Source organism: Sardina pilchardus, chromosome 11 (assembly GCF_963854185.1).
Source record: "Sardina pilchardus chromosome 11, fSarPil1.1, whole genome shotgun sequence".
NCBI classification, from domain to species: Eukaryota; Metazoa; Chordata; class Actinopteri; order Clupeiformes; family Clupeidae; genus Sardina; species Sardina pilchardus.
Genome location: NC_085004.1, coordinates 29,940,504 through 29,965,503, shown reverse-complemented (window position 1 = coordinate 29,965,503; position 25,000 = coordinate 29,940,504). Strand labels below are relative to the sequence as shown.

Genomic DNA, 25,000 nt, shown 5'->3' with positions numbered 1-25,000 from the left:
AACAATAACTGCACAGTGGCTTTATGCGTGCATTAGCAATAATGACCATTAGGCCGTTCGTTTATATATCCTCGGCTAATCCAGTGGCTAAAATTAAATATTAAACCAACACAGGATGGGAAAAGTCACATAATGGATGAAGAAAAGATAAAAGTTGAGGAGAAGAAAGAACAAGCCGAGCGCATTCAAAAGGTGTATTATCAAAAGAATCGAGGACAGTGCCTGCTCTTTGGTAACATTGTCTCTCCGACTCAAATAGACTTAAATAACCAAAGCAAATAGCAAAGAGTAAATAGCTGGTGAAGGCCAGACAAATATTGGATATGTGGATATGGACTGAGTCTGTGTGAGATGTTTGCTGTGGATCTCCGCACAGCAACAACTCCCTTCTCGCCCTCTGTCGCTCCCTCCCTTCGTCCTTCTCTTTCTCTCTTTTTCTCTCCCTCTTTCTGCCTTTCTCTTCTACACCCCCCCCCCCTTACTCCCTTTCTGCCACCCCTATCTGTCTCTCACCCGCTCTCTCTCCGTACAACACAGCAGATGTGTCTTTCACAGCCTATGGAGTGTGCAACCAATCTGCAAACAATAGCCTGGGCTGACAAAGGTCGACTTTCGCAATATGCCAGTTATCAAGGGGCTGAAAGCCAAAAGGCCACACAGCAAAGCCACGTCCGCCACACATTCTACTCCGACACAGGACACTAAGTCTGTGTATGTGTGTGTGTATGTGTGTGTGTGTGTGTGTTTGAGTGCGCTTATGTGTATATGTTAGTGGGGCACCTCACTACAATGCTATCTGAGCTTTAAATAAGCCCATTAACTAAGTTTAAGCCACCTCTTTGACCTCACATTAAGCCAACAGTTGGTGTAAACAAGTTCAATCCTATTATCCTAATAATACACACAAAGCCACATACAGTGACCACAGACCACAGGTCACTGGGCGCTAAAGCCAGCCACAGCCTTAAACACAGCAGCCGGGCCTTACATACTCGCCTCGGAGATGTCCATCACCTCTGACATAATTCTCTTTGTGTTCTGAAAGCGGGATCACAAGTTAATCCACTGGGTCAAATAGGCAGTTTAAAAATTCTCATGCTTACCATTCCCTTTTAAAGACTCCTAACACTTGGCAACGGTGAGGTGCTGTGAGGTAGAAACGTTGATGTGCCGTTTATATTTTTAATAACCAGTTTCTTTGACACTAGGAAACAATCTGAGCCTAAATGAATGCGTTATTATTATTTCAGATGTTTGGTTGGGGCTTGTTTCTTCTGCCGTTGTTCCGCTAAACCTCTTTAACTGTTCTTCGCAGCTCACGCTAAGGGAAAACAAACTTATGAATATATCTTTCATGAACAAAACTTTTTAAGTGTTTCCACTTTGAATCGCGACGTGTATAATTCATATGCATGCCGCCTCTTAAAAGCGACAAACAACACATTCGATTCAGCGCGATGAAAGCATAATGCCAGCAGATGGTCGCTCTGCTTTATTCTAGTGTCACTTTGACAGCGGATCAGTTTAAGGGTAAATATTTAACGGGCTTCCATTTACCCAGATACAATATGACTGTGTGTGTGTTTGTATGTATGTGTGTGTGTGTGCGCGTGTGTGTGTGTGTGTGAGAATGTGCGCGAAGCAGAGCTTCAGAGCATGTCAGAAAACACTCCCTCTAGGACTCATTTCTCAGGATGCGCGAAAAAAAAAATAAACAAGACACACGCAGTCATTCTGCCTCACAGGATGTTCACGTCGCTCGTTCGTGCCCAAGTGTCTCTCGCGGCTCCCTCTAAGCATGGCGCGCCGCCGAGGCAGTAAAGCGACTTTTCGCGCGTAGGTGATATATACGTCCAAGGAGCCCGGCGCGTCAGACACTCACGAGGGCCTGGCCTGGAGACTGAGGCTCCTTGCATCTGTCCGGCCGTTTCTGAAATCCCACGGCAAACGTCACCGTGGTGGCAGTCCAGGAAGCAGGCTGCCCTGATATAAACAGCAGCTCAGCGCCGAGCTAAAAATAAGGCCAGAGTTCTTTTTTTTTTCTCTTTTCCTTTTTTTCTCGAAAGACGGTCCCGAATTAAATGCGGCACGAGCCGCACACCAGCGATTTATCCGCGAAGCCTGCTCCATTGATTTTGTACCATTTAAAAAGTTCCCTTTAAAAAAAAGGACAAAGTACACGAACTTGGTGAAATGACGAGAGAAGCAGCCTAAAATGCTCACCACTTCACAGCTCCCTCGCCCCTCTCCAAGCTATCTTTTAGCGGAGACACTTAAGGTTACTCTGCTAATAAGCTTGTTTCTCTAGTATTATGACTGGCTACCAAATCGGCTAGGCTGCGGCGGGGAGGCAGGAGTCAAGTGTAGATTTGCACACTTAAAGTCACTTTAAGGTTTCAGCACTTGAAGAGGAGCTCCACTGAAGGGGGTGGGGGATCAGTGTGCGAGCATGTGTATGTGTATGTGTGGGTGTGGGTGTGGGTGTGTGTGTGTGTGTGTGTGTGTGTGTGTGTGTGTGTGTGTGTGAGGGAGAGTGAGTGAGGTGTAGGAGCAGCAGCTCGAGAGGTGAGGAGAGGAGTGATTATGTGCTGAATCCACAGGGCATGTCTTCACAAGGACTGGCAGCGCCCCTTCACAGAAAGCCATGTGTCAAAAATTCCCACTTCCCCCTTTTTTCCTCCCCCGTTCTCTCTCTCTCCCTCTCTCTCTCTCTCTCACGCCGTCGCCTAGACTGTGACACGCTTCCGCTCCATCCTCACAGCCCCGGCCGCCAGGCCCCTCTCGGGGATTGCGTCACGGCGCGAGGTGGAGGGTGGAGGTTGGAGGTTGAGGGCTGGGGGTTGGGGGGGGTGATGGAGGTGGGTTTGGTCGGCGGTGACACGCGCGTCATGTTGAGTAATTCATAAACACCCTGCAGGGGCGGGTGCCAGCGGTGCGGAGGGTGGCAAGGCCGTGTGCCATGGACGCTGGAGACGCTCGCTGCTGCGGGCACCCACCCGCGGCCTCAGCCTCAGCCTCGGCCTCCACCCTGCAGCCGCCCACACCAGTTAGGAGCACAGCTGCTGCACCGACGAAGACCTCTGTTATATACACACACACACACACACACACACACACTCATGCTCAATCTTACGGTTTCATTTTTTTTTCACACACACACGCACACACACACACACACAAAGCTGCACAGCTACTTTAATAGACATAAAACAAACACCAAAGTATCCACACACACACCCCAATCACTCCACCCACCCTTCCCCACCCCATCCACCCGCCCACCTACACCTATACACACGCACACACACACACACACACACACCTACAGTACACACGCGCACACACACACACGCCTACACACATGCCCACACACACACACAGACTTAAGGAGAGTGAAAACAAGCCAGCTCATAATGTGACTGTGTGATTTTTAATTGAGTTCCCCTCCCCGTAGTGCTTCCTATTATCTCTGACTAATGGCATGGACTGGACCTCTCTCATTAGCCAAGTGGCTCTCCTCACCGGCCCTCCTGTTTGATACAGTTAGAGTTAATGCACTAGGAAAAGCTCACCGAGAGTCATCAGCGATCTGCATATTCAATAACTTCCGTAATTACACGCGCAATTCATCAGATCCTATCTGATTGCAGGGGAGGAGGAGGGGAGACGCGCCGAGACCGGGGGGAGAGGAGGAGAGGTCTAATTCCTGGAGGACAGAAGTCTAATCACAAAACTAACATGATAATTGAAATCTAAATTGAAAGGCTTGGCTTGCAGTGGGAGAATGTCACGTACTGAAAAAGAGACGAGGGGGAGAGGGGGGGGGGGTGGAGAGGGGGAGCGAGAGCATGAGTGGTAGAGTGAGAGAAAAAGAGAGAGAGAGAGAGAGAGAGAGAGAGGAAGTGTTTGGGTTGAAGTGTGACAGAAACGATTGAAATAGAGAAATGGTGAGAAAGTAAGGCCGCTCTTATTGGGTAAAGGGTCCAGACAGTGAGCCTGTGGTCAAGACACCCGTGCATCCTGGAAGGCATCGCTTCTTTCACAAGACAATGCATCTCCTCTGCCGTTTCACAAGACAATGCATCTCCCCTGCCGTTTCACAAGAGCACGCCTCAGGACAAAACGTTGCACCACTGAGGTTTAAAAGAGTGATTTAGAAACGTCAACCCCTGCAACTTCTTTCTTTCCCGCAACCTATTTTGTTTTTGCAAATCAATCTGAATTCATGTAAAGACCATATCTCAGGCCTCGGCTAACTGCGTCCATCTTTAGTGTGGACGTCGACCGCTCGTTCTCGCTGTGACAAGTGTGACCTCGGTGCGACTGGGGAGTAGACGTCAGCAGCTGCACACACAAGCAGCCGTGAGCAGCGGCAGCAGCAGCAACCCTCCTCTGCGGGCGTTTGGGCTGGCCAGGCCTGAGTGCTGCCCGCCACACTGACTAAGCTTCCTGTTTTTCAGGCCGCCTCAGTGAGGTAACTGGTCCACTTGCGCCGCATAATACAGCCATTGTTAGCGGCCGCCCGACGAAGATGTTTCGTACGCTGCTGTATAGGAGGATGCTTGAGACCTCAGTTCACCCCCACAGTTCGTCAGAGCTATTCATGGCCCTTGTTTTCTGTAAACGCTTAGTTAAATTGGACAAATATGACTGGATCATATCTAAGCATGAGTTTAGATTAGGGTGGGGGAAAAAAACAGATCATTCCAAGAATGGAGAGACACAGCTTTTGTATAGCCGGGCTAAACACCTGTGTTTCAGCATCCCAAAAATAGGCGTTCGCTTGTGTTTTATCCAGTGAGAACAATTTTTGCCTTCAACATATTCTTATCAAATTAAAGATAATTATGTCAAAAATCTCTTTTGAGTTTCAGACACATGCAGCTGAGGATGACTTAACTGAATTTTGAGAGGGGAGGAGAAGAAAAAGCTAAAAAAAAAAAAAAAATGAAGAATGTGTTTTGATGTGTTTCGAATGCTTTCATTCTTCTGGAAAACAACTTGCGCAGTCTTGCAGCGTGACTAGACAAGCATTATTGTACAGTGCACGGGTCTCGGGACTGCAAGCAGGAGGAGGAGGAGATGGTGGAGGAGGAGGTGGGGGAGAGAGAGAGAGAGAGTTCTGGAGTGAGACTACACCGTCCTGCTCCCTCCTATCCCCTAACACCCAGCAGCCACGGGCTCCAGCGACCCCTCCCCACCGCGATCTGCTGGATTCATAGTCAGCCCTCAATAACAGTTAATTAGTAATGCCAAATTCATTAACCCGCGTTGCTGTTCCAGCGGCCCCCGCCGTAAATTAGCTTAATGTGAGCAGACATATTCCAGTTGTAATAAGGGGCATAAAATGTGAGGAGAAACACATACACTGAGACCGTAGATCATTGTCTGTGGTGCAGCAGGGTCCTCAGAGGACCACAAGCTCCCTCACAGAACCTGGAGCCTCTTTGTTCCCTCAAGTCCTTCACAGCAACTTTGAGTTAAAGGAGAATCGCAAACGTACATTTGTTTTACTGTATGTATTTCTTTCCGTTCTCTATCATTCATGTACTCTATATGCTTTTGAGCTTTAAGTGTATGGTTTGGCTATGCAAACATTTGTTGTAAAGTAAAATACATTTAAATGGCATTTAAAGTATCAAAGAAATCCCTTTGGGGGAATTATATGTGTTTTTGTCTAGGCTGTTCATACAGCAAGGACATTTGAGTGTGTGTGTGCCAGTGTGTGTAAGGGTAAAGAAGAAAGAGGGAGAGGATGTGCGTGCATGTGTTTGAGTACATGTACTGTATAAGTGCATGTAGATGAATGCATGTGTGTGTGTGTGTCCGTGTGTGTGTGTGTGTGTGTGTGTGTGTGTGTGTGCGCGCATGTGTGCATGTGTACGTGCTGGCCGTTGCACGCGCGCAGCCGTGTTATCTGAGAGAGGGGTGAGGTGCCAGAGACAAATAGAAAAGTGCAGAAAGCTGTTTTCTCCCTCTGCCCCCTCTGCACAGTGGAGAGAGAGAGAGAAGAACGAGTGAGAGAGCAAGCGAGAGAGCGAGAGAGCGAGTGAACGAGTGGAGGGATGGCTGGAGGCAGTCCAAACAGCATCTGACAGCTTCTTCTAATTGGAGAAGTTATTTTTCTTCCAAATCTCTGGCATAAATCTAGTTTGTGTTTATTTAGAGTCAGTTAGGAACAAGTGGGTTTTGGCTGTATGGTACGTTTCCCCCTTCTCACTGAACTGTGTTATTCACCACTCCCCCCACCCCAACCATTTCTCTTTCTTCCTCACACACTCTCGCTCTCTCTCTCTCTCTTTCTGTTTTTCCTCCCTCTCTTTTTTCTCTCCCTCGTTCCCATTCTCCTCCCGTGTGTCTGAAGCCAGACAAGGCTACAGGTTTCATGTCTGCCTCGACTGGAGCGAACAAATGGAGGCGCAAAACAAACTGCTATTGTAAAAGGGGACAACGACCTTTGCTGTCCTTGGTTTACGCACTGACCTTTCATCCCCAATCCCCCAGCGCTCCTGGCTAACAACTCACACCAAGGCGCCTATTAGGCCAGGATTCCACTTTTTTTTTTTTAAAAAGGGTCTTGTCCTTTCAGCGCAAAAGCTTTCTCTCTTTCTCTCACCCTTTTTTTTCAACGCCAAGGTGGTGGAAGAACACAAGTCCATTGTTCCCTCGCAGATGGAAGTTGGAGTTACTACGGCAACTGCTCTAATCCCTTCTTTTTTACCATCTTTCTTCATCTTATTGGCCTATCAAGTGCTACCTTTTAACTCGACGAGCCGCGGGGCCAGCGGGCGAAGCTCGGGCCCGGGCCTTAATTAGCCGCGATTGGAGCTGCACAGACAACATGATGAGCTAATCGAAATGTGCAAAATAATGACGTACCGGGAGCAGCGATTCCTTCTCCAGAGGACCGGGCGAGAAAGAATGATGATAATGAGGCCATTATTGAGAATCGGACATTAAAATGCGGCCTTGCCATCAAAACAGAGAACGTAATTGTTCTGGTGTTGTCCACACAATCAACAGACTATTGTGGCTGACTTGAGGGATAAAGCAGTGGAGAATGGGCGCCATAATGATTGCTCTGTGCTGCCATGCAGGCCTGAACAGAATTGTCTGCCGAGAAGGTCCTTGATAGACTGCTGATTTGTTGAAAGGGGTGTGGATGAAAAAAAGTGTCCTTTCTCTTTTTTCCTGCCCCCCCCCCGCTCCCCCCCCCCCCCTCCCCCCTCCCTTGAGTAACCCTCGCTGGCGCTCAAACAACCACAGAGCCGAATTAGCCTCCTGCCATTCATATGGTGAAAGGATGGAGCGACACTGGACCATCCTCAACACATGGGGAGGCCCCTCGATGTTGAAGGCTGGCGGATCAGGTTTAAACAACCCACCATTTATTTCTTTACCTCACCTCTCTCAGGGGCGGGGCAGTGGGCTTGGGGGGTTGGAGGAAAGATCACAGTTGCCCTGAGAACAACTGATTCCACGCTGTCAAAAAAGCAACAAACCCCCTCCTCCTCCCTCCAAAAAAAAGAGAGAAAACTAACATAAGTCAACAAAGTAACTGGATATGACAAACAAAATAACTTACCACAGACGATAATATCAACCGATAAATTGCCTAGCGTGGCGAATGAGCTAGTGCCCGAGTGCATTGGAGAGTTTGATTGAATTACCCCAATTAAATGTCAAACAAACTCGGGCGCAGTTTGTGAGCCGGGAGTTCAGGGGGGGTATTAGTCACAGCGTCGACATGACGGAGGCCCGAGGAAGGCTTGGGGGATGAGTTTTTGGCGGAGGTAAATGATTTAAACGCGTAATCAAACGCCAGGCTAACAGCACTGCGCCTCCGAATGGCCCTGAGGGGCTGGATCAACTCCGCTCCTCTCTGCACCTTTTAAAAGTGCTCCATTGTGAGGCTGAGAGAGAGAGAGAGCATGTGTGTGTGTGTGTGTGTGGGGGGGGGGGACGGGGGGGGACGTGGGGGGCGCTAAGTAGGCCCCTCTGCCTAGTCAACCTTCAGTGTGCTTCATTTATCTTCATCTTGTTAAACTAAATTAATTAACAATCTCCGTGTTACACACTTTCTCCTCTCATTACATCAAATAATGGCAGAGATGGAGGAGGAGGTCTCCCCACAGGGATTAGCCTGGGACTGCAGGAGACGTCTCTCTCTCTTCCTCCCCTCTTTCCCCCACCCCTCTCTCTCTCTCTCTCTCTTTTTCTCTCTTACTCACCTTCTCCATGGCTCTCTACCTACAGTACAGTACCTCTCTCCTCCCCTATCCATTCACACTTCCTCTTTCCACTGCTCTCCATTTCTCTCTCTCATTATTCATTTCCCTCTCGCATCTGTTTCTCTACCTTGACTGCTGTTCGCATTGTGCTTTGTGTCGGCTGAGACATTTTAGGCAAATCAGCTTCAAATAGACACATTCAAGATTTTAAAAAAATCAAATGTATGGCATCATGACTTGCACTTTCAAAAAAAGATGCCACTGCTCTTACTCTGCAGCAGAGGCAACGCTGTACATCATTTAAACTTTAAACTTTCTGTTACCTTTGAACGGTTCAAGTGTTTCTAAATGATAGGCATGTGAGGGCATGTGTGTGCTGCTTAACACGAAACGTATCATCACTTTTCTGATCTACCTGACTATTGACTCAGAACAAAAGCAATGAGTCATCTTTGAAACGACAAAAATAGCCTGTCTTTGTGTTGAGCACGACTCCTGAAACCCTCCCCTGAGACCTATCCTCATTAAGGCCATACTTTGCGTCTTTTAAGCCGCTGCTGTGGGGGCTGAGAGACGAGGAGAGACGAGGCAACATGTCCTAACCAGGCTCCGTGCACAAATAGACAGTAATAGAGGCATGAGACGGCCTTTCTGTCATACTTGCACATAATTGCACTGACAGAAGCCCTTTGACACTATTTAGTCTCTTAATAAATGATGTTGTGATGTTATTCACCCCACCCAACCTCATCCCTCTCTCTCTCTCCCTCTCTCTCCCTCCGTCTCTCTCTATCTCTCTCCCTCCCTCTCTCTCTCTCTCTCTCTTCTCTGTCTCCCCAGGACACAGGGAGCTCTGGCCAAGCAAAAGGGCAAAGCCTGAGGCAAAGCCTGCCTTTAATCTTGAACCTGATTGTTGGAGTCTCCTCCCTCCCCCCGTGGCCTGTGCGTGTGCGTGATATCGCTGCGCTGCGCTGGCGCCTCTCGTGTAATTAAAACAGACACTGACAGAAGGATGTGGCTTAGGCCCGTAATGATGCATTTACTCCCATTAATCCTAGTGTTCTTGTCCTACTCTCACCCCAACACACAACAAAAGAAAATCACTTTAGTTGCTGCTTGTTTTTTTGTTTTTTTTACTAAAATAAAATAATAATAATAGTAATAATAATAATAATAATAATAATAATACAAAACATTTAGTGTATTTTGTGTTTGGTTACATCTGCTGATTATATGGCCTTTATCTGGAAGTGTGTGTGTACGTGTGTGTGTGTTTGAGTGTTTCTGTTTGTGTATGTGTGTGTGTGTGTGTACATTGCACACCCAGTATATGTGTCATGGTCACTACAAGCAACTGTGGCGACGTGGCTATCCTCTTACCCCCCCCCCCCCCCCCCCCAAGCCCAGCCCCGAGGCTAGTTATCCAACCAACTGGGTCTCCTTCAACAGGTGGCTCAAGTCAAACTCAATCCAGCGCTCTGTGGCTTTAGAGGGAAAGGGGAAATGGATGAGGGCAACATGCTGACAATAATCCCACGCACTCGCCATGATCCTGCTCCCCGAGGTCAGCGGCAGTTTTGTGTTTCGCAACGCGCATAGCGCAGCAGCCCGGAGAACAATGGAGAGGACGGGAAGGAATCAGAGGACAGCCCGTCTCACCAAATCTTGTAAATGTTAGTTACTGTACATGTGGTAAGTGTTTAAAGGAGGAATTAAAAGAAGCTTGTTTGCTGTGGCTATTCTCTCCTTTGCCTCTGTCTGTGTAGTGACTAGTGAGGTATGCAGTAGAGCCCATGTTAACTGACCTTCAGCACAGATGAACCAACATGTCAACTCTTGGTTCAAAGGGAAGAGAAAAGTTAACAACCGTAAAGTATTTAACCCTGGCTAGCAACACGTAGTGAGTTAAAAACAAACGGTGTAAATCCCTACAATTTTTTTATTTTTTTTTTTTTTTTTTTAGTGAGTGTGATTGGAAGGGATCATTAGAACATTGCTTTATTTGTCTGGGATGCAACGGATCTTTAAAAAAGGTTGATAATTCAATCAAATAAATGACCTTTTGAAACAAAAATCAAAGCGGATTCATTAGCTTTAGTAAAGTTGGGCTGACAGAGGCTTTGAAAGGCAGATGTTGCCATTGCCTATAATGAGACAGTGCTAATTAGGGTTCAGCACTCAAGCCTGTGAGAAGGTGGCTCGGCACGGGCAACAGCCGACGGTTGAATATAACCATTGCTATTTACTTCCTCTGTGTACTGACAGCACAAATTCTTAATTAGAGTCACAGGAAAGGATGACAAAATGTGCCTTCCTTACTCATTTTGACTTTGCGGTCGAGTACACCATACTAGCAGCACACTCATACACAGACACGCAAACACAAAATGTGCACGTTCACACACACACACACACACACAAACACACACACGCACACACATTCAAAAAAAAGAAATGAAAATACACACAAAAACAGGAACAGGAAACTAGTAAATCAAAAGCGGTGTACGTGCATGTGTGTTTGTGTGTGTGTGTGTTTTCCATCCCCCACCCTGTGGCACCACCTGTGCAGGGTGTCAGGGGACAGGCGGGCGGGGGGGTTGGAGGACGGGCGGATGGACAGATAGGCATGCAGTGGGGATGAGGGAGGAGAAGTGCTCCATCTGTACAGGCAGAGACAGCGCCGGGCCCATGTGGCCTGTTCAGTCTGTAGGCAGAGCGTATTTATAACCCGCCTGTCTGGTGCAACCAAAACACACACACACACACACAGACACACACACAAACACACACACACACACACACACACACACACACACACACACACACACACACACACACACACACACACACACAGACACACACACAGACACACACACAAACACACACACACACACACACACACACACACACACACACACACACACACACACGGTGCAGCATGCCGAGTCGTACACTCTTTGTGTGAGGGACTGTGCTCACGTTTAAACTTACACACACACACGCGCACACACATATATGAGAAACGTACAGCTGGGATGCATATCCCTAATATACACAAACACACACCACAAATGTAAACACACCCCCACCTCTGTCTAGCGCCTAGCGCTAAGTGTGTGATAGGACAAATGAGGTTAGCCCCTAGCCCCTGCATTACAACAGAAAGCAACTGACCTCAGTAAAAAGCTGCTACGTAGAAAGCCCTCCATGTCAGCGTTTGGGGTTCTGGTAGGAGAAATACAGAGAGCCATTTTAACTCTACACAACAACAACAACAACAACAGAAGCAACAACAACAACAACAACAACAAGAACAACAGGAACACCAGCAGTACTATAGCAACACATGACAGCATCACAAACACGCATGAGCTTACTCATCGCCCTCCGCCTCCAGCCCACGCTACATGTTACATGTTAGCCCACGACTGGAACGACAGCACACACAGAAACGGGATCCTTTCAACCCAACATTAATTACAGCTTCCTCGTCAGGAACAACGAGCATTTGCGTAGCGGCTTGGAAGCCGCGCTCGGATGATACGCTATCATTACGGCCTGCGGAGGGTTTCTGCAGCAGGGGCCCCCGGGTGGGTGAAACCAGGGCCCCTCCCTGGGCTCTAACCAGCCCCCCACCACCCCCCCCACCACCCCCCCCCAGCGAGCGAGGGAGCGAGGGAGGGAGCGACTGCGGGAGCGAGCGAGCGAGCGAAGCGCTGCGGTCCCCCTGAGGAGCGTCGTGTGGTGGTCCAGCTGCAGACCATGTGTGGCAGGGGCCACTGTGGCTTCTGGGAGCCCGACCGCATGGGGCCCCAGCCCTGAGCCGTGCGCCGAGCGGAGCGGAGCGGAGCCGAGCCAGAGCCGAGCCAGTGCCGCGCCAGCGCCGAGCCAAGGAGGCGGGCAAAGGATGTGGTCATGATGTCACTGCGCACAGAGGTCGTTCAGAAGCCTCGCCCGCAAATTTGGGAGCACGTGTTCAGCAATTGCGCACGGCAGGATTCTATTAGCCTAGCACACACCCCCCCCACACGACTCGCTTCCCCTTCCCTATAGCCAACTCCGACTCGTTTCTCATCTCCCTGGAAAAGCCTTCACATAAAAACAACCAAATAAATGACAGAGATGCTTTTGTTTTTGAAAGACACTTGAGGGACAAATGTAGGAGAACACACAAGGGGAGCGATAAAATAACATCTGCAAGGCACACACGCCCAGATTAAACGGGGGAGCAGTTACGCCTGTCCACTTCTGATGACCTGCGGCATTGGTCAGGCCTCATCTCCACGTCCATTTATGCTATCGCTGAAAGTGTGGCACCACTGTGAGCTGTGTCCACTCCTCCGCTTGTGACAGACAAGTCTTTGCATTTCCCCCGAGCTGCACTTTTTTTTTTTTTTTTTTAAGAAATGCAATAGTCGGTAGCAGAAATTCAAACAGCGCTGCAACTAATTAGTGCTTTTCCCATGCCTTCAAATGCTGCTCCCTCCCAACCATCCTCATGCATAACAGACATCACAGGAAGACACATCCACCATCTTGGGCCTAAACGCTTTCGCTTTTTGTGACATGGGCGTAATTTGCCAAACAACACCCCCCCTCCCCGCTTCAACACACACACACACACACACACACATCCTCCACTCCCACCTCCCTTGCTGTCCTCTCTCTCCCCCTCCCTTCCCCTCGGCTCTTCCGTGTCTCCGCCTGAACTCATCTCTCTGTGGCGCTGGGCTCGGCTCGGCTCAGCGCCGGGACTCTGGAGACAAAGCCTCTGAGAGAATGGAAAGAGTGAGCGTGAACTCAAGGACACGGCGCCTTTCAGGCCCGCGGACAGGCAGCCAGGCACTTAGCAGGGGCCGGCGCAAGCAGCCGCGAGGCCCTCTGGGCCTCCACACACCGACACTTTTCTCACTGCCGAGAGGACGCTAGGGTGGAGGGGAGAGGACAGCGGAGGAGAGAGGGGGGGGGGTGGGTATGGGGGGGTCCAGGCCCAGGGCTCGTAGGCGGCTAACGCAGGAGAGAGAGAGACGGGTGGCGTCCGTCCACACAGCAGCGGCAGCAGCTCTGGCCGGCAGTGACAACGTGAGAAAACAACAGTATGAACGTGGCATGGCCAGTCAAGCGTGTCTCCTCGCTGCTTCGCCCGGGAGTGTTAAAAACACACACACACGCGCACGCTCGCATGCACACACTCTCACTCTCGCTCTCACTCACACAAAGATACACACTTGAGGTCAGCCCGATATTTCACCTAGTCCCCACTACACACACACACTCACACAACTCTTCTGTTCAGGGCCAAGAGAAAACAGCAAAATAGCCCATGAACATCAAGCAAAGTCAACTATCATAGCATTATATACATAGGAAAATCTTAAATATATATAATTACATGAGAAAAGTGAAAATTAAAATAAGGAAATTACAACATTCATTTATACAAAAGAAAGGCTTTGGATGCGTACTTGGGAAATGCATGAAGTCAGACACGACAATATTTCTTATGCAAACCCATCAGCAGGGTGGGAATTACACCAAGGCCATGAGGCCATGGCCGCCGTTGCCCTACACTTTGGCCTTGATGCCCTGTGAAAAAAAACCCATCATAAGGCCACAGTGGCCTTTATGCCCCTGACTTAGGGTTGCCAACCATTCAGTATAATACGGAATCGTCCCGTATTTGACACGTAAAAGTCTTGTTCTGTATTGAACTGATACGGAACGCTCTTTGCTCTTTGAGTGAAATTAGGTCGGGTGCTTCACCTGATAATTTGCTGCGCAATTGATCACGCATTCCCGGACTGACGGAAAAAGAAAGCAAACGCAACCAAAGTCTGCCATGATTGGGCCTCAACTTAAAGAAGTTTGAGGCTGTGTTAGTGTTTCTCAAAGCCTACAGCGGCTAGCGGGTCTATGTATTTGTGTCGAGATAACCCTGAAATGTAGAACCATCGAATTTTACTCAGTGGCCTTTGTGCCCTATCATGTGGCCTTGGTGCCCCTAAAAAAAAAAAGAAGGTGAAGGCCAAATGGCCTTGCCCCTAAAATGACGAAATTCCCACCCTGCCCATCAGTCAACATCCAGACATGGAGCTACACCACAGCTAATGCTTCAGAAGAGAGAAAACAAGACCCTTGAGGTAAGATCCCTCTCTCCCTCTCTCTCTCTCTCTCTCTCTCTCTCTCTCTCTCTCTCTCTCTCTCTCGCTCTCTCTCTCTTTCTCTCTCTTACTTAACTCAGCTCAGCCACCACAGAGCTCCAACAACTCCTCTCACCGACTCTCCTCCCTCTCTCCCTCTCTCCCCCACCCACCCTCTCCATTTCTCATCTTTGTCGTCATGCCCATCGCTCTCTCTATCCCCCTCTCCCTCCCTCCCTCTCTCTCTCTCTCTCTCTCTCTCTCTCTCTATCCCTCTCTCCCTCCCCTGCTACCTCAGCTTAGCTCTGCCTGCTCCCGAAAGCCCCATTGTGGTCATGGAGACAACAGCGGGCCGAGGCTGGGGGAGAGGTGCGGTTTGGAGGCGGCCGGCAGGAAAAAGTGACGGAGGCACAATGTGCTTGCTCTTCTCTCTGTGTCTCCGAGCGGCGGACGGTGCCAAGCTGGGTTTGGTTGGTGTGGGGGTGGTGGTGGTGGTGGTGGTGGTGGTGGTGGTGGTGGTGTAGGGGGTGCGGGGTGTGTGGAGTGGGAGGTGTGGAGGGGTGGAGGGACGAGAGGGGGCTGAAAGATTTAAATTTAGAACAGGCCACATTTCAAGGGCAATGTTTTGTCGAGCGCAAGAAAAAAGAAAAGACGAGAGACAGAGAGAGAGACAGAGAGAGAGAGAGAGAGGGAACGAGAAGAGTGAGGGAGGACAGAGACGGGCGTTAAAAGACAGCGCGAGCGAGCAGCTCGATCCGAGGCCCTTCCCCTCGCGGAATCGACCCCTGCCAAGAAGCGTCTCCGTCCAACCCCAACGCCACTCTCCCACCATCTGCAACAAATGTGCTCCATTAAAGCAGTACCATATGGACAACAAGCTAGCTATTAACACAGCTCCTGAGCGTCGTCCCCCGCCCCCCCCCTCCTTCCCCCCCCCTAACATAGCACAGATTTTCGAACTTTCAGTCAAATTGACTGCTGAATTAATTCCCCACCGCAGCCCATGTGCGCCTTGGCAGGGAGCGCGGGCCTCCCCCTCGCCGCGCTCGTCAGGCAGAGCAGGCAGGGCAGGCTGCTCCGCGCTCGGGGTGGAAACTAACGGGCAGCCCCTGCAGTTCCCACTAGCAAAGAGCACTTTTTTCCCCACGCGCGCCCGCGCCCGCCCGCTCCCTCTCCCTCTCCAGCGCTGGCTGATGTGTGGCTCATAATGGCCACCCATGTTAGATGGAGAGAGAGAGAGAGAGAGAGAGAGAGAGAGAGAGAGAGAGAGAGAGAGAGTAGAGGGAGAGCAGGAGAAATAGAAAAAGGAGATGAAAAAAGGGGAAAGATGAAAAACACTTTAGTGTATAAGCGTGGTGGCTGTGTCTTCAGAGCGCGGAGAGGAGAGGAGAGAAGATGTGGAACTGTGCGGACACACACACACTCATACACACACACACGACACACTACTGTAACTCACACACATGCAAGAGTGCAGCAACAGTGGGCGCCATGCATCAGTTCTTCCACGGTGATGGTGACTCTTTCTGTGCCAAGATGGGACTGATTAAGTCCCCGAGTGTGTGTGTGTGTGTTTGTGTGTGTGTGTGTGCGCACACGTACAGTATGAGTGTGTATGTGTATGTGTATGTGTATGTGTATGTGTATGTGTATGTGTATGTGTATGTGTATGTGTATGTGTATGTGTATGTGTATGTGTATGTGTATGCATTTGTATGCGTGTGTGTGTGTGTGCGCGCACACGTACAGTATGAGTGTGTATGTGTATGTGTATGTGTATGTGTATGTGTATGTGTATGTGTATGTGTATGTGTATGTGTATGTGTATGTGTATGTGTATGTGTATGTGTATGTGTATGTGTATGTGTATGTGTATGTGTATGCATTTGTATGTGTGTGTGTGTGTGTGTGTGTGTGTGTGCAAGTGTGTGTGTGTGTGTGTGTGTGTGTGTGTGCGCAGAGACCGATAATCCCTGTGCACACGACGTCCGTGTCAACGCCTCCGCCTCTCCACTGTGAGTAAGGCGGGGAGGGGACCCCACCCACAGACTATAAAGCCCTACTCTTCTCCGAGAAGCATTACGCCACCAAACTTGGAGTCCTCTGTTCTCCTCCGCAGTCAAAGGCGCACACATGCAGGGGCTGCGGAGCAGAGCACACACCAAATCAATTACCGCACTGTGGTTTTAACCCGACCCAAAGGTTCACAAAAATTTCTGTTTGTTTGTTTTCCGTCCTGTCACAGCCCCTTAGATACAGTGCATAATTGGTGTGAGGGAAAGAAAGAAAGAATGAGACAGACAGAGAGCGAAAGAGAGAGAGAGAGAGAGGAGGAAGGAGAGAGAGAGGGAGAGAGAGAGAAAGAGAGGGACCAAGAAACAAAGTGTATATTTTCTCTTTTTCAAATGCCTGGATGTTTTGAATGCCTTTCACCAACAAATATTAGCGTGGAAAAAAGGTTATAACCGCCTACACGTGTTTTTCCACATACAAATGGCTGCTTGTGTCTAATTACACAGTAGCGTACACAATCCACAGGCCCTGTTTGATCTCCGCCTGTCCCTGTGGCCGCCAAACAAGGGGGGATTGAGTGATGAGATGTACCAATAATACGCCCCATCTAATTATGAAATCTCCACTGCTGACTCCACTGCACTTGACCACTCAATGACTACTCAGTGAGATGAGGTGAATGTCAATGGGAGGGTTTAATTGAGGATGTTATGGCCAGTTTAGGGCCTGTCTGCATGGAGTCAGCCTTTTGTCTCTCCTTCCCTCCCTCTTTCTTTCTCTCTCTCTTTCTCTCTCTCTCTCTCTCACACACACACACACACACACACACACACACACACACACACCCATACAGAATGGATATTACTCTCTCTCTTCTTTTTCTCTATCGTTCTCAATCTTTCTCTATCTATTTCTCTCTCTCTCACACACACACACACACACACACACACACACACACACACATACCCATACAGAATGGCTATCCCTCTCCTGCCTAATCATCTAAATTCAGCTCAGCTCTGGGGTGTGAAAAGAAAGAAGTTCACATTAAAGGGCTTCGGCTCTTGGCCGAGAACGATATTAAGATTCCCTTGTTGCGCGACGATTACATTTCTTTTTGAACATAAACCAACCTCCTGGTGTAATTGCCTTGTCATTCAGAAAATATGTCATAGAGGAACAACTACGGTATCTTAATTTCAGGCGATTAATTAATCAATGATCCCAGGAGGTGTAGATTTATGGAGAGGCCCCCGTGGGTCGGATGGGAAGGAGGGAGGAGGGGGAATTGCCTGCTGAAGAATGGAGACACTTCATAGGGCTGTGTTTGCAAATGGAATAACCATATTCTGAGCACAGGTTACACAACCAATTGGTTTTATTCAAACACTTGAAATAAAATGTCTTCCGAAACCTACTGAACAGTAAATTTGTAGAATAATTGCTCATAAGCCATTGCTGATATGCTGTTGAAACGGAAATTATGCAGCTCTTTAATGCTCAACATTAAATCGACATCCCCACACCACCCCACCCCCCAAAATGTTCCCGGTGAAGTCATATTCTGCGGGAAAAGGGAGGTGTTGCAGTCGGACAAAATGCTGACGGGATCAACGGTGGGGTCAGTCGGAGAGGGGAGACAGTGAGGAAGGGGACGGCCAGGAGACTCGCACTGTCTCCCTGTTACTGTCTTAAGAAATGGGGACTAAAAATCAACATCGACCCTGTGGCTGCGGTAAATAAAATTCCGTATTTAAGACTGGCCAATGACAGTCTAATTAAATTAGCATTTCAAACCCTCACTGTTCAACAGGGGGGATGTGTGAAAGGGCTTCTGACAGCAGTGGGAATATTAAGGAGAGAGAGAGAGAGAGAGAGAGAGAGAGAGAAAGAGAGAGAGAGAAAGAGAGAAGCTAAGATGCCAGTATCCCCAAGGGTGTCCCCCCATGTCCACACACTGTCAGATGAGTAGACATGGTGAAGTTAGTCCCATCAGACATGCAAACACACACACACACACACTCACACACACACACACCTTAACTGATCTAGAGCTAGAGTCCCATCTTCATACTCACTCCCCCACCGCGCACTGGGCTGGCAGATGAGAAGTGAATTAATTTGTGTGAAGCACTCCAACATTAGTAAGGTGTGTTGGAAGGTGTCTGCTCATGTTTCAAATTAAACGCACTGCTGGTCAGCATTAGCACCTTGGTGCCCGGCGGCAGCCATTTGCCTCCGACACCTCGGGGGTTGGGGAGAGCCGGCACGGATTTGCCGCTCACACCGGAATAATTAGAACATGTCAGGAAGAATTAATTTCCTCATTTTTCAAAAGGATACACAGAAATTACCATGTTATTATATGACAGGGTCCCTGGGAGAATTGTATTAAATTTGATTTCTAGCGCAGCCCACACAACAAATTAAAGTCATAAATAAGATGGAAGGAAGCAGGGCACCGAGCATATGTTTATGGAAACGACTGAAGCCAGGGGAGCAGAAACAACTATCTTCATTTCATTTTATTTAAATCAGGTCGACACTCTGTGACTGAATGACAGTGGCAGCTAATGGAGGCCAGATGAGGGGGCTTACTGATAGCCTTGCCCAGATGCAGCCACTTTAGCAGGGGCAGAGACGGAGCACCTTACCCCCCCTCACCCCCCCCCCCCTCCCCCGCCTCATCCCCCGTCCCCAGGCTCCCACACCCACCCAACCCTTGTCGAGAGCTGAGGTGCTACTGTTTCAAAAGAGGAAATATTAGTATGGGCTGACCATCACCCCACCCAATCAGAAAAAAAAACCCTCTTAGCTAGAATTCATGCAGCCGAAAAACAAACCAGACAAAGACTTCCAGTCACCAAGGACGATAGTGCTGGGCTTCTAACTAGTGATATATGGCAAATATCACAGCGCTAACACGCTAACTCTTAATTTTCAGGTTCTAAGTGAGTTGTAGTGATTCAATGAAGTTATAAACTAATGGCATTACACACCATGTCCAGGTCAAACACCATTAGCTTTGGGTGTCACAGTCATGTTGAGTGATTCAAATAAGGTATTACACTAAGATGCATTCTGTAGCGTTTAACTGCCACATCTGAAATGGGACTGCCATCCTGAACACATGAGCAGTTTTAGCTTTTCTTGCCGTATACAAAACTAAACATCTGACATATGGCAAGAGTAAAAACGAAAACTAAGATGATTCACTTGGATGCTACAGAAGATTTTTTTCTCTTTTTTTGTGTTTTCATTCAGCGAATCCAGTTGGGTTTATCTTGCCTTTAATTCAAAACGGTTACTACCGCCACTTAGGGGAGCAGCCTCGTGAATGAAATCCAAACTTACACGCAGATCTCACTCGCGCTCCAGTATGCCAAACATGACATGGTGAGGAGGAGGAAAGAAAAACCTCGAAATCCCGAGTGTTTCTTCTTCTTTTTTTTCTTCTAATGCTACTCCTCTGTCTATCAGACGTGCGATCAGACGCCAGCCACACTCGCAGAGATGGCTTTGATATGCAACGATGACCTCAGCGCCGTCTCATTTCGCCATTTGTGAAGGCCAGCATAAACATATCTCTTTAACAAGGAAGCCACGGCTCCCCCGGCCTCTTTATAAATATTCCCATTACGACTCCAAAAATACTCCGAGCGAGCGAGCAAGTGAGAGAGGGAGTCGGAGTCGTCCTCTGTCTTCAGTAATACAGTGAGAAACATGCGAGAGAGTCCATAAAAAAACAGACTGAAGCCTTTACGAGGTACACAAATTATTCATGATCTGTTTGTGGGGGTTTTCTGATTGTCTTTGTTATTTAACAAGATATTTTAAAAAATATACTGTAGATACACACACCGTATAAAAACCTATAAACTGATGTTGTTGCAACACTGTATCTGATAAAAAGTTAGGAAGGGAAACCTGGTAAGAGAGATTAAGTGGCAGTTTATCATTCTCTCTTTACTGCAAGCGGAAATACCTGCTATTGTTACGGACTGGCACAGCTCAGGGCCTTAAAAACACTCTCCATGTTATTTACATGCAACCCCTTAATCAGGGGCATGTTGTGGCCCCTGTGTCTGTGGAATTTCTGCTGCTATTTCTGAGTCTGACTGCATGCCACTCTTTGCTCTCTTTTTCAAACAACAATCAACCGACATGTGTTACCGACCGTACATGTTCTGGTGGCGCTGGTGTCAGTACAGGTAGTTGCTCTTACAGTAATTTCCCGCATATAAGCTGCATTGTGTATAAGCATAAGTGTTTTATGCCAGTTAAAAGACACAAAACCATATTAACACCATATTAAATGCCCCCCTGTATTAACCTCAAACTGACCAGGCCGCGCCCGTCCGCATCCGCCCGCCCCCACCCAACCGACTCCCTCCGTCTCGTCTCTTCCGTGATGCGCTCCTCTTTTGACAGCGCTCGTTATCGCATTACAGTCTAACGCACGGGGAGGTCGGTGAGCGAAAGAAAGAGTTTTTTAAACTCTTTGGAAATGGCCGTCATTAGGAACAAGCACTCCGCTGGGACCCACAAAACTTTAAATAATTTGCGAATCAATTAACTGTCTCCTCTCAACATAACGCGTGGGGTTTCACACCCCTTGGGTCGGACGCATTATCAGCTGGGGAGAATTCATTGCGTTTTGGGAGAAAAGTTCATGGTTGAAATCATTAATTCTTTTTACAGGACTTTTAGTTATGCATTGCTTTCGCACACAGCTGGGGGAAGCCAGGAGATTAATGAGACGTTCCCAGGTCCCGTTCCTCCGCCGTATTTAGCTAATAGGTGAAACTCCTGTCTCCTCAGTGCCGTCTGCACCTTGAAAGGGAGGAAGGCAGCCAAGTCTATATTAGGTTTTATTCTTCAGAGAATTAAATAAAGCACATCAAGCCATCAAAAGAACCATATATCCAATAAACCTTGGCAGGGGCCAGGACCCCAGCTTTGGTAGCCTGTTGCTAGGATGTTAGGTCTTACAAGGGTGATTCAACATGGCGGAAAACGTCAACTATCTGATGATCAATAGCCTCTCCACCGCCAACAACCGGTTGTTCAGACTAAACTGACCACAGCTGCGTCGCGCAGACGGGTTTGTGCATCTTAGCACATCGTCAGGGTTATTTGCTGCTACAACGTCTACTGTATGTGTGTGTGTGTGTGTATGTGTGTGTGTGTGTGTGTGTATGTGTGTGTGTGTGGAAACATTCAGCGGATAAAGAAAAACTCGACTGTCACCTTGAGGTTCAACACCTGTGCACAGGCCTAGGGAGAGTGGAGAAGACGAGAGGAAAACATCGCCGGGCCTGTGAGTTCATGAGCCGCCACCAGCAGATGCTGCTGTTGGATTTTTCCATTGGAAAAAGCAGCAGATGATAAGTGGACTCGTCAAAGGATTCACTGCCACACATATTCTACAGTGACACTCAATGGCTCTCAGATGTTTCCAGAGAGAGAGAGAGAGAGAGAGAGAGACGAGGAATTTCTTTCATTACAATGTAATTGGATTTTCAACAATTAAATCTTATTCTAAATTCACAGTGATGAAATCTTATGTTCCTTGGGAGCTATTGAAACAGGAGATTTTAAGTGGTTGATGAAATTAAAATACCGACGACAGCATCAACAATAATGAAGGAGGGGGGTCAGCTCTGAGGAGGGGGAGAGAAGAAGAGAAGAAGAGAGGAGAAGAGGAGAAGAAGAGGAGAAAAGAGAGGAGGATGAGAGAGGCCAGTCTGCCAGTGGGAGAGCAGACCCACCCTGAGGTTATTCATTTTCATTATCACGGAGAGTGATATTTATATCAATTCTTGCCAGATGACTCCTTCAGCCATTTTCCTCTGGGGACATCAGCACAGAGATCAGTGAGATCCAAAATGACTGTCGGCTTCCGCCGCTTTGATGAGATGAATGGCGGCCGCCGACAAAGGCTGTGTTCCGACCCGCTCGGCGGCTGAGCTCACACACACTCAGGTGTTTCCCAAATGAGCTTGCATGCACAGGAGCAAGGGAAACACACACACACACACACACACACACAAGAAGCACACCGCCCAAATGACTTAGCGCCTCGTTTTATGATTAATTAAACATGCAGATTAAAATTGCAAAAGAATTTAGATTAATGAGTACGTAAGGCTTCTCTGATGGGAGAGCTTGGGGAATTGGATGCTCGGAAGAGCGTCACAATTCACAATCTAAACTGAACAAGACAAGGCTCCATGTTGAATCCTGGCCCCTGGGGCTGAAGCCTAGCAGTCGTTTCTAACCTCACCTGACAGCTTTAAAATAATGTATCCATCCAAGAAAAGTTTGTCTAACTTAGTTTTTTTCTTTTGTTTGACAGAACATTTTCCAGTGTATCTGATGGCCAATGGTCCTCTTTAAGATTTTAGAAAAAAAACTGTGGCTTCCTTTTTAAAACATAGTGTGTATGCCGTTTTTAATGTATTGTTTCATCCAGAGTTACTACATTTACAGACAAGTTATTAAAATAGAAAAGTGTATAACTCACAGTTCTGGTGCTGTGCGCACACACACACACACACACACACACACACACACACACACACACACACACACACACACACACACACACACACACACACACACACACACACACACACACACACACACACACACACACACACACACACACACACGCACACACACACACACACACGCTCACATTTCCAAACACTTGCCCAACCTGGGTGTGTGTAGCCCAACAAGGCGTACTCTGTTAGCCTCCCTGCTGGATGCTAGCCAGCACATAGGGCCCATGTTTACCATTCGTAGCCAGTCGTTTTCAATCCAACAATAACGGTTTCATTCCCAAAATAGAGACGTGAACCTGCAACTTATCAATGTTAATATCTGTGTTCGCAGCCCTAATGCGACACAACAGACTGGGTCTCTGTGGCCCAGCCGACTTGTCCACACAGCACTGAGTGCTGCTACTGTGCACAGGTCTGGAGCCTTAGAGAGGTCGGCTGCTTGCGACGCTGCCCGCTACTATATTTCACTCTCATCTCACTTTCCAAACCGCCCTTGTGTAAATGCCCTGCTGTTACCTACATTCCCCAGAACAGACACTCAACAAAATGGAAAAAAATGCTCTTCTTTTCCTCCCTTTCCCTTCCGCTGATCAATGGAACAGCAAGAAACCTCGAGTGAATATATCGTTTTCTAAAAGTGTTTTTCTTTGGGCTGTCTGAAAAAAAAGCCGGTCTGGCTATGACTTAAATACGGAGGCTGCAGACCCTTTACCCTTTAGCATTTATCATTATATATTAGCCTCATTTTCATCTGTCTGTACTACCAATGGCAGTAGCAATCATTTCTGGGTCTTTGTTCTGTTGGCCTTCTGTCTGCTGAGAGCACTGAAAGAGATCCACATCTCTGTCAACACGGACAACCAAGCCATTGAGGATGGATTAAACAACACCAACACACACTATGGCGGCCAGAGAGGAGGACTACAGAGAGACGGTGAGATAGACACAGAGAGAGGAGAGAAGGAACGGAGGGGAAAAGAAACTGGCAAGGTGAAAGATGATCCATCCAAAAGAAACTGTTTGAGGTGAAATTGTGGGGATAAAGTGTTGGTATTAGTAAACGGCCATGAACTTTGAGTTGGGATCCGTTTTTTCACACACACACACACACACACACACACACACACACACACACACACACACACACACACACACACACACACACAAACAGACACACACCTGACCTCATTATGCAGGGCCAACAAGAGCTCTCCTCCTGGCTTAATATAACTCTGTCCTGTCTCTCATCTCCAACTGACATTTGAAAAAAGATTAATACAAACCATACCTTCTGGGCTTGTATTTGCTTAACATTAACTAGAGTAACACTTTCCCCGCAGATATGATCTTTATTACGACCGAGGCAGAATAAAACCTCCCATTTAAGACATATTGTAGCAATATAGCAGCGGTCGTACAGCGGCACGGCTTCAGAGAGAGGCAACGGCTGCGATCCCTTAAAAGGCTCCTTTCTTCATAGCTCTGAATGTGCTTATTGAAGAGACAGGCCACCATAAACTACCCATAACACAGGCCCACATTTGCATAGAGAGGAGAATCAAAAACACTCTATATGGGAAGATTGAGGTGTGTGTGGAAAATGAGAACGAAAACGACCACAGCCACCGGGCCACCGATTAAAATATTTGGATGATACAAACCACCTAATGTTCAGCCCTAACTCATCCGCAACTGATAACACTTCTCGTCGGGTAATAAATATGGCACGTGCGGATATTGGGTAACGTGTCACGCCTTTTTATTTACTGTAAATTTAGCTTTGTGTGCTGAACAGGAAAAGAATGCTGTCGGGGGGGAATAGTTCCCTGTCAGTGCTGAGGCCTTTGTGAGTGACTAATATATGCGGTTAAGAGGAAATTCTGCTGTGACTTGACAACAATCAACAGGAACGTCACTATCAATACTGCCGGTTGCATGACCAGCCGCACTCCTATTTAACAGAGGTGTCGAGCCAAACAGCCTTTAGAACAGAAATCAAAGTGACAAGGAATTTAAGTCCGGTGAAACTGACGAGAGGACGAGA

The 25,000-nt window shown here is 48.0% G+C and overlaps 1 protein-coding gene across 5 annotated transcripts in view; it reads right to left on the bottom strand.

Moving 5' to 3' along the window:
- sox6 (SRY-box transcription factor 6) overlaps positions 1–25,000 on the bottom strand; it is a 176,537-nt gene that overhangs the window by 126,062 nt on the left and 25,475 nt on the right. For 3 of the 5 annotated variants that reach the window (XM_062548505.1, XM_062548506.1, XM_062548504.1), the window contains one exon: positions 11,409–11,459. The exons of the other annotated variants lie outside the window; for them this stretch is intronic. In XM_062548505.1, the coding sequence (XP_062404489.1) occupies positions 11,409–11,459 (51 nt within the window). The remainder of the gene's footprint in view (positions 1–11,408; positions 11,460–25,000) is intronic. 5 annotated transcript variants of the gene reach the window in all.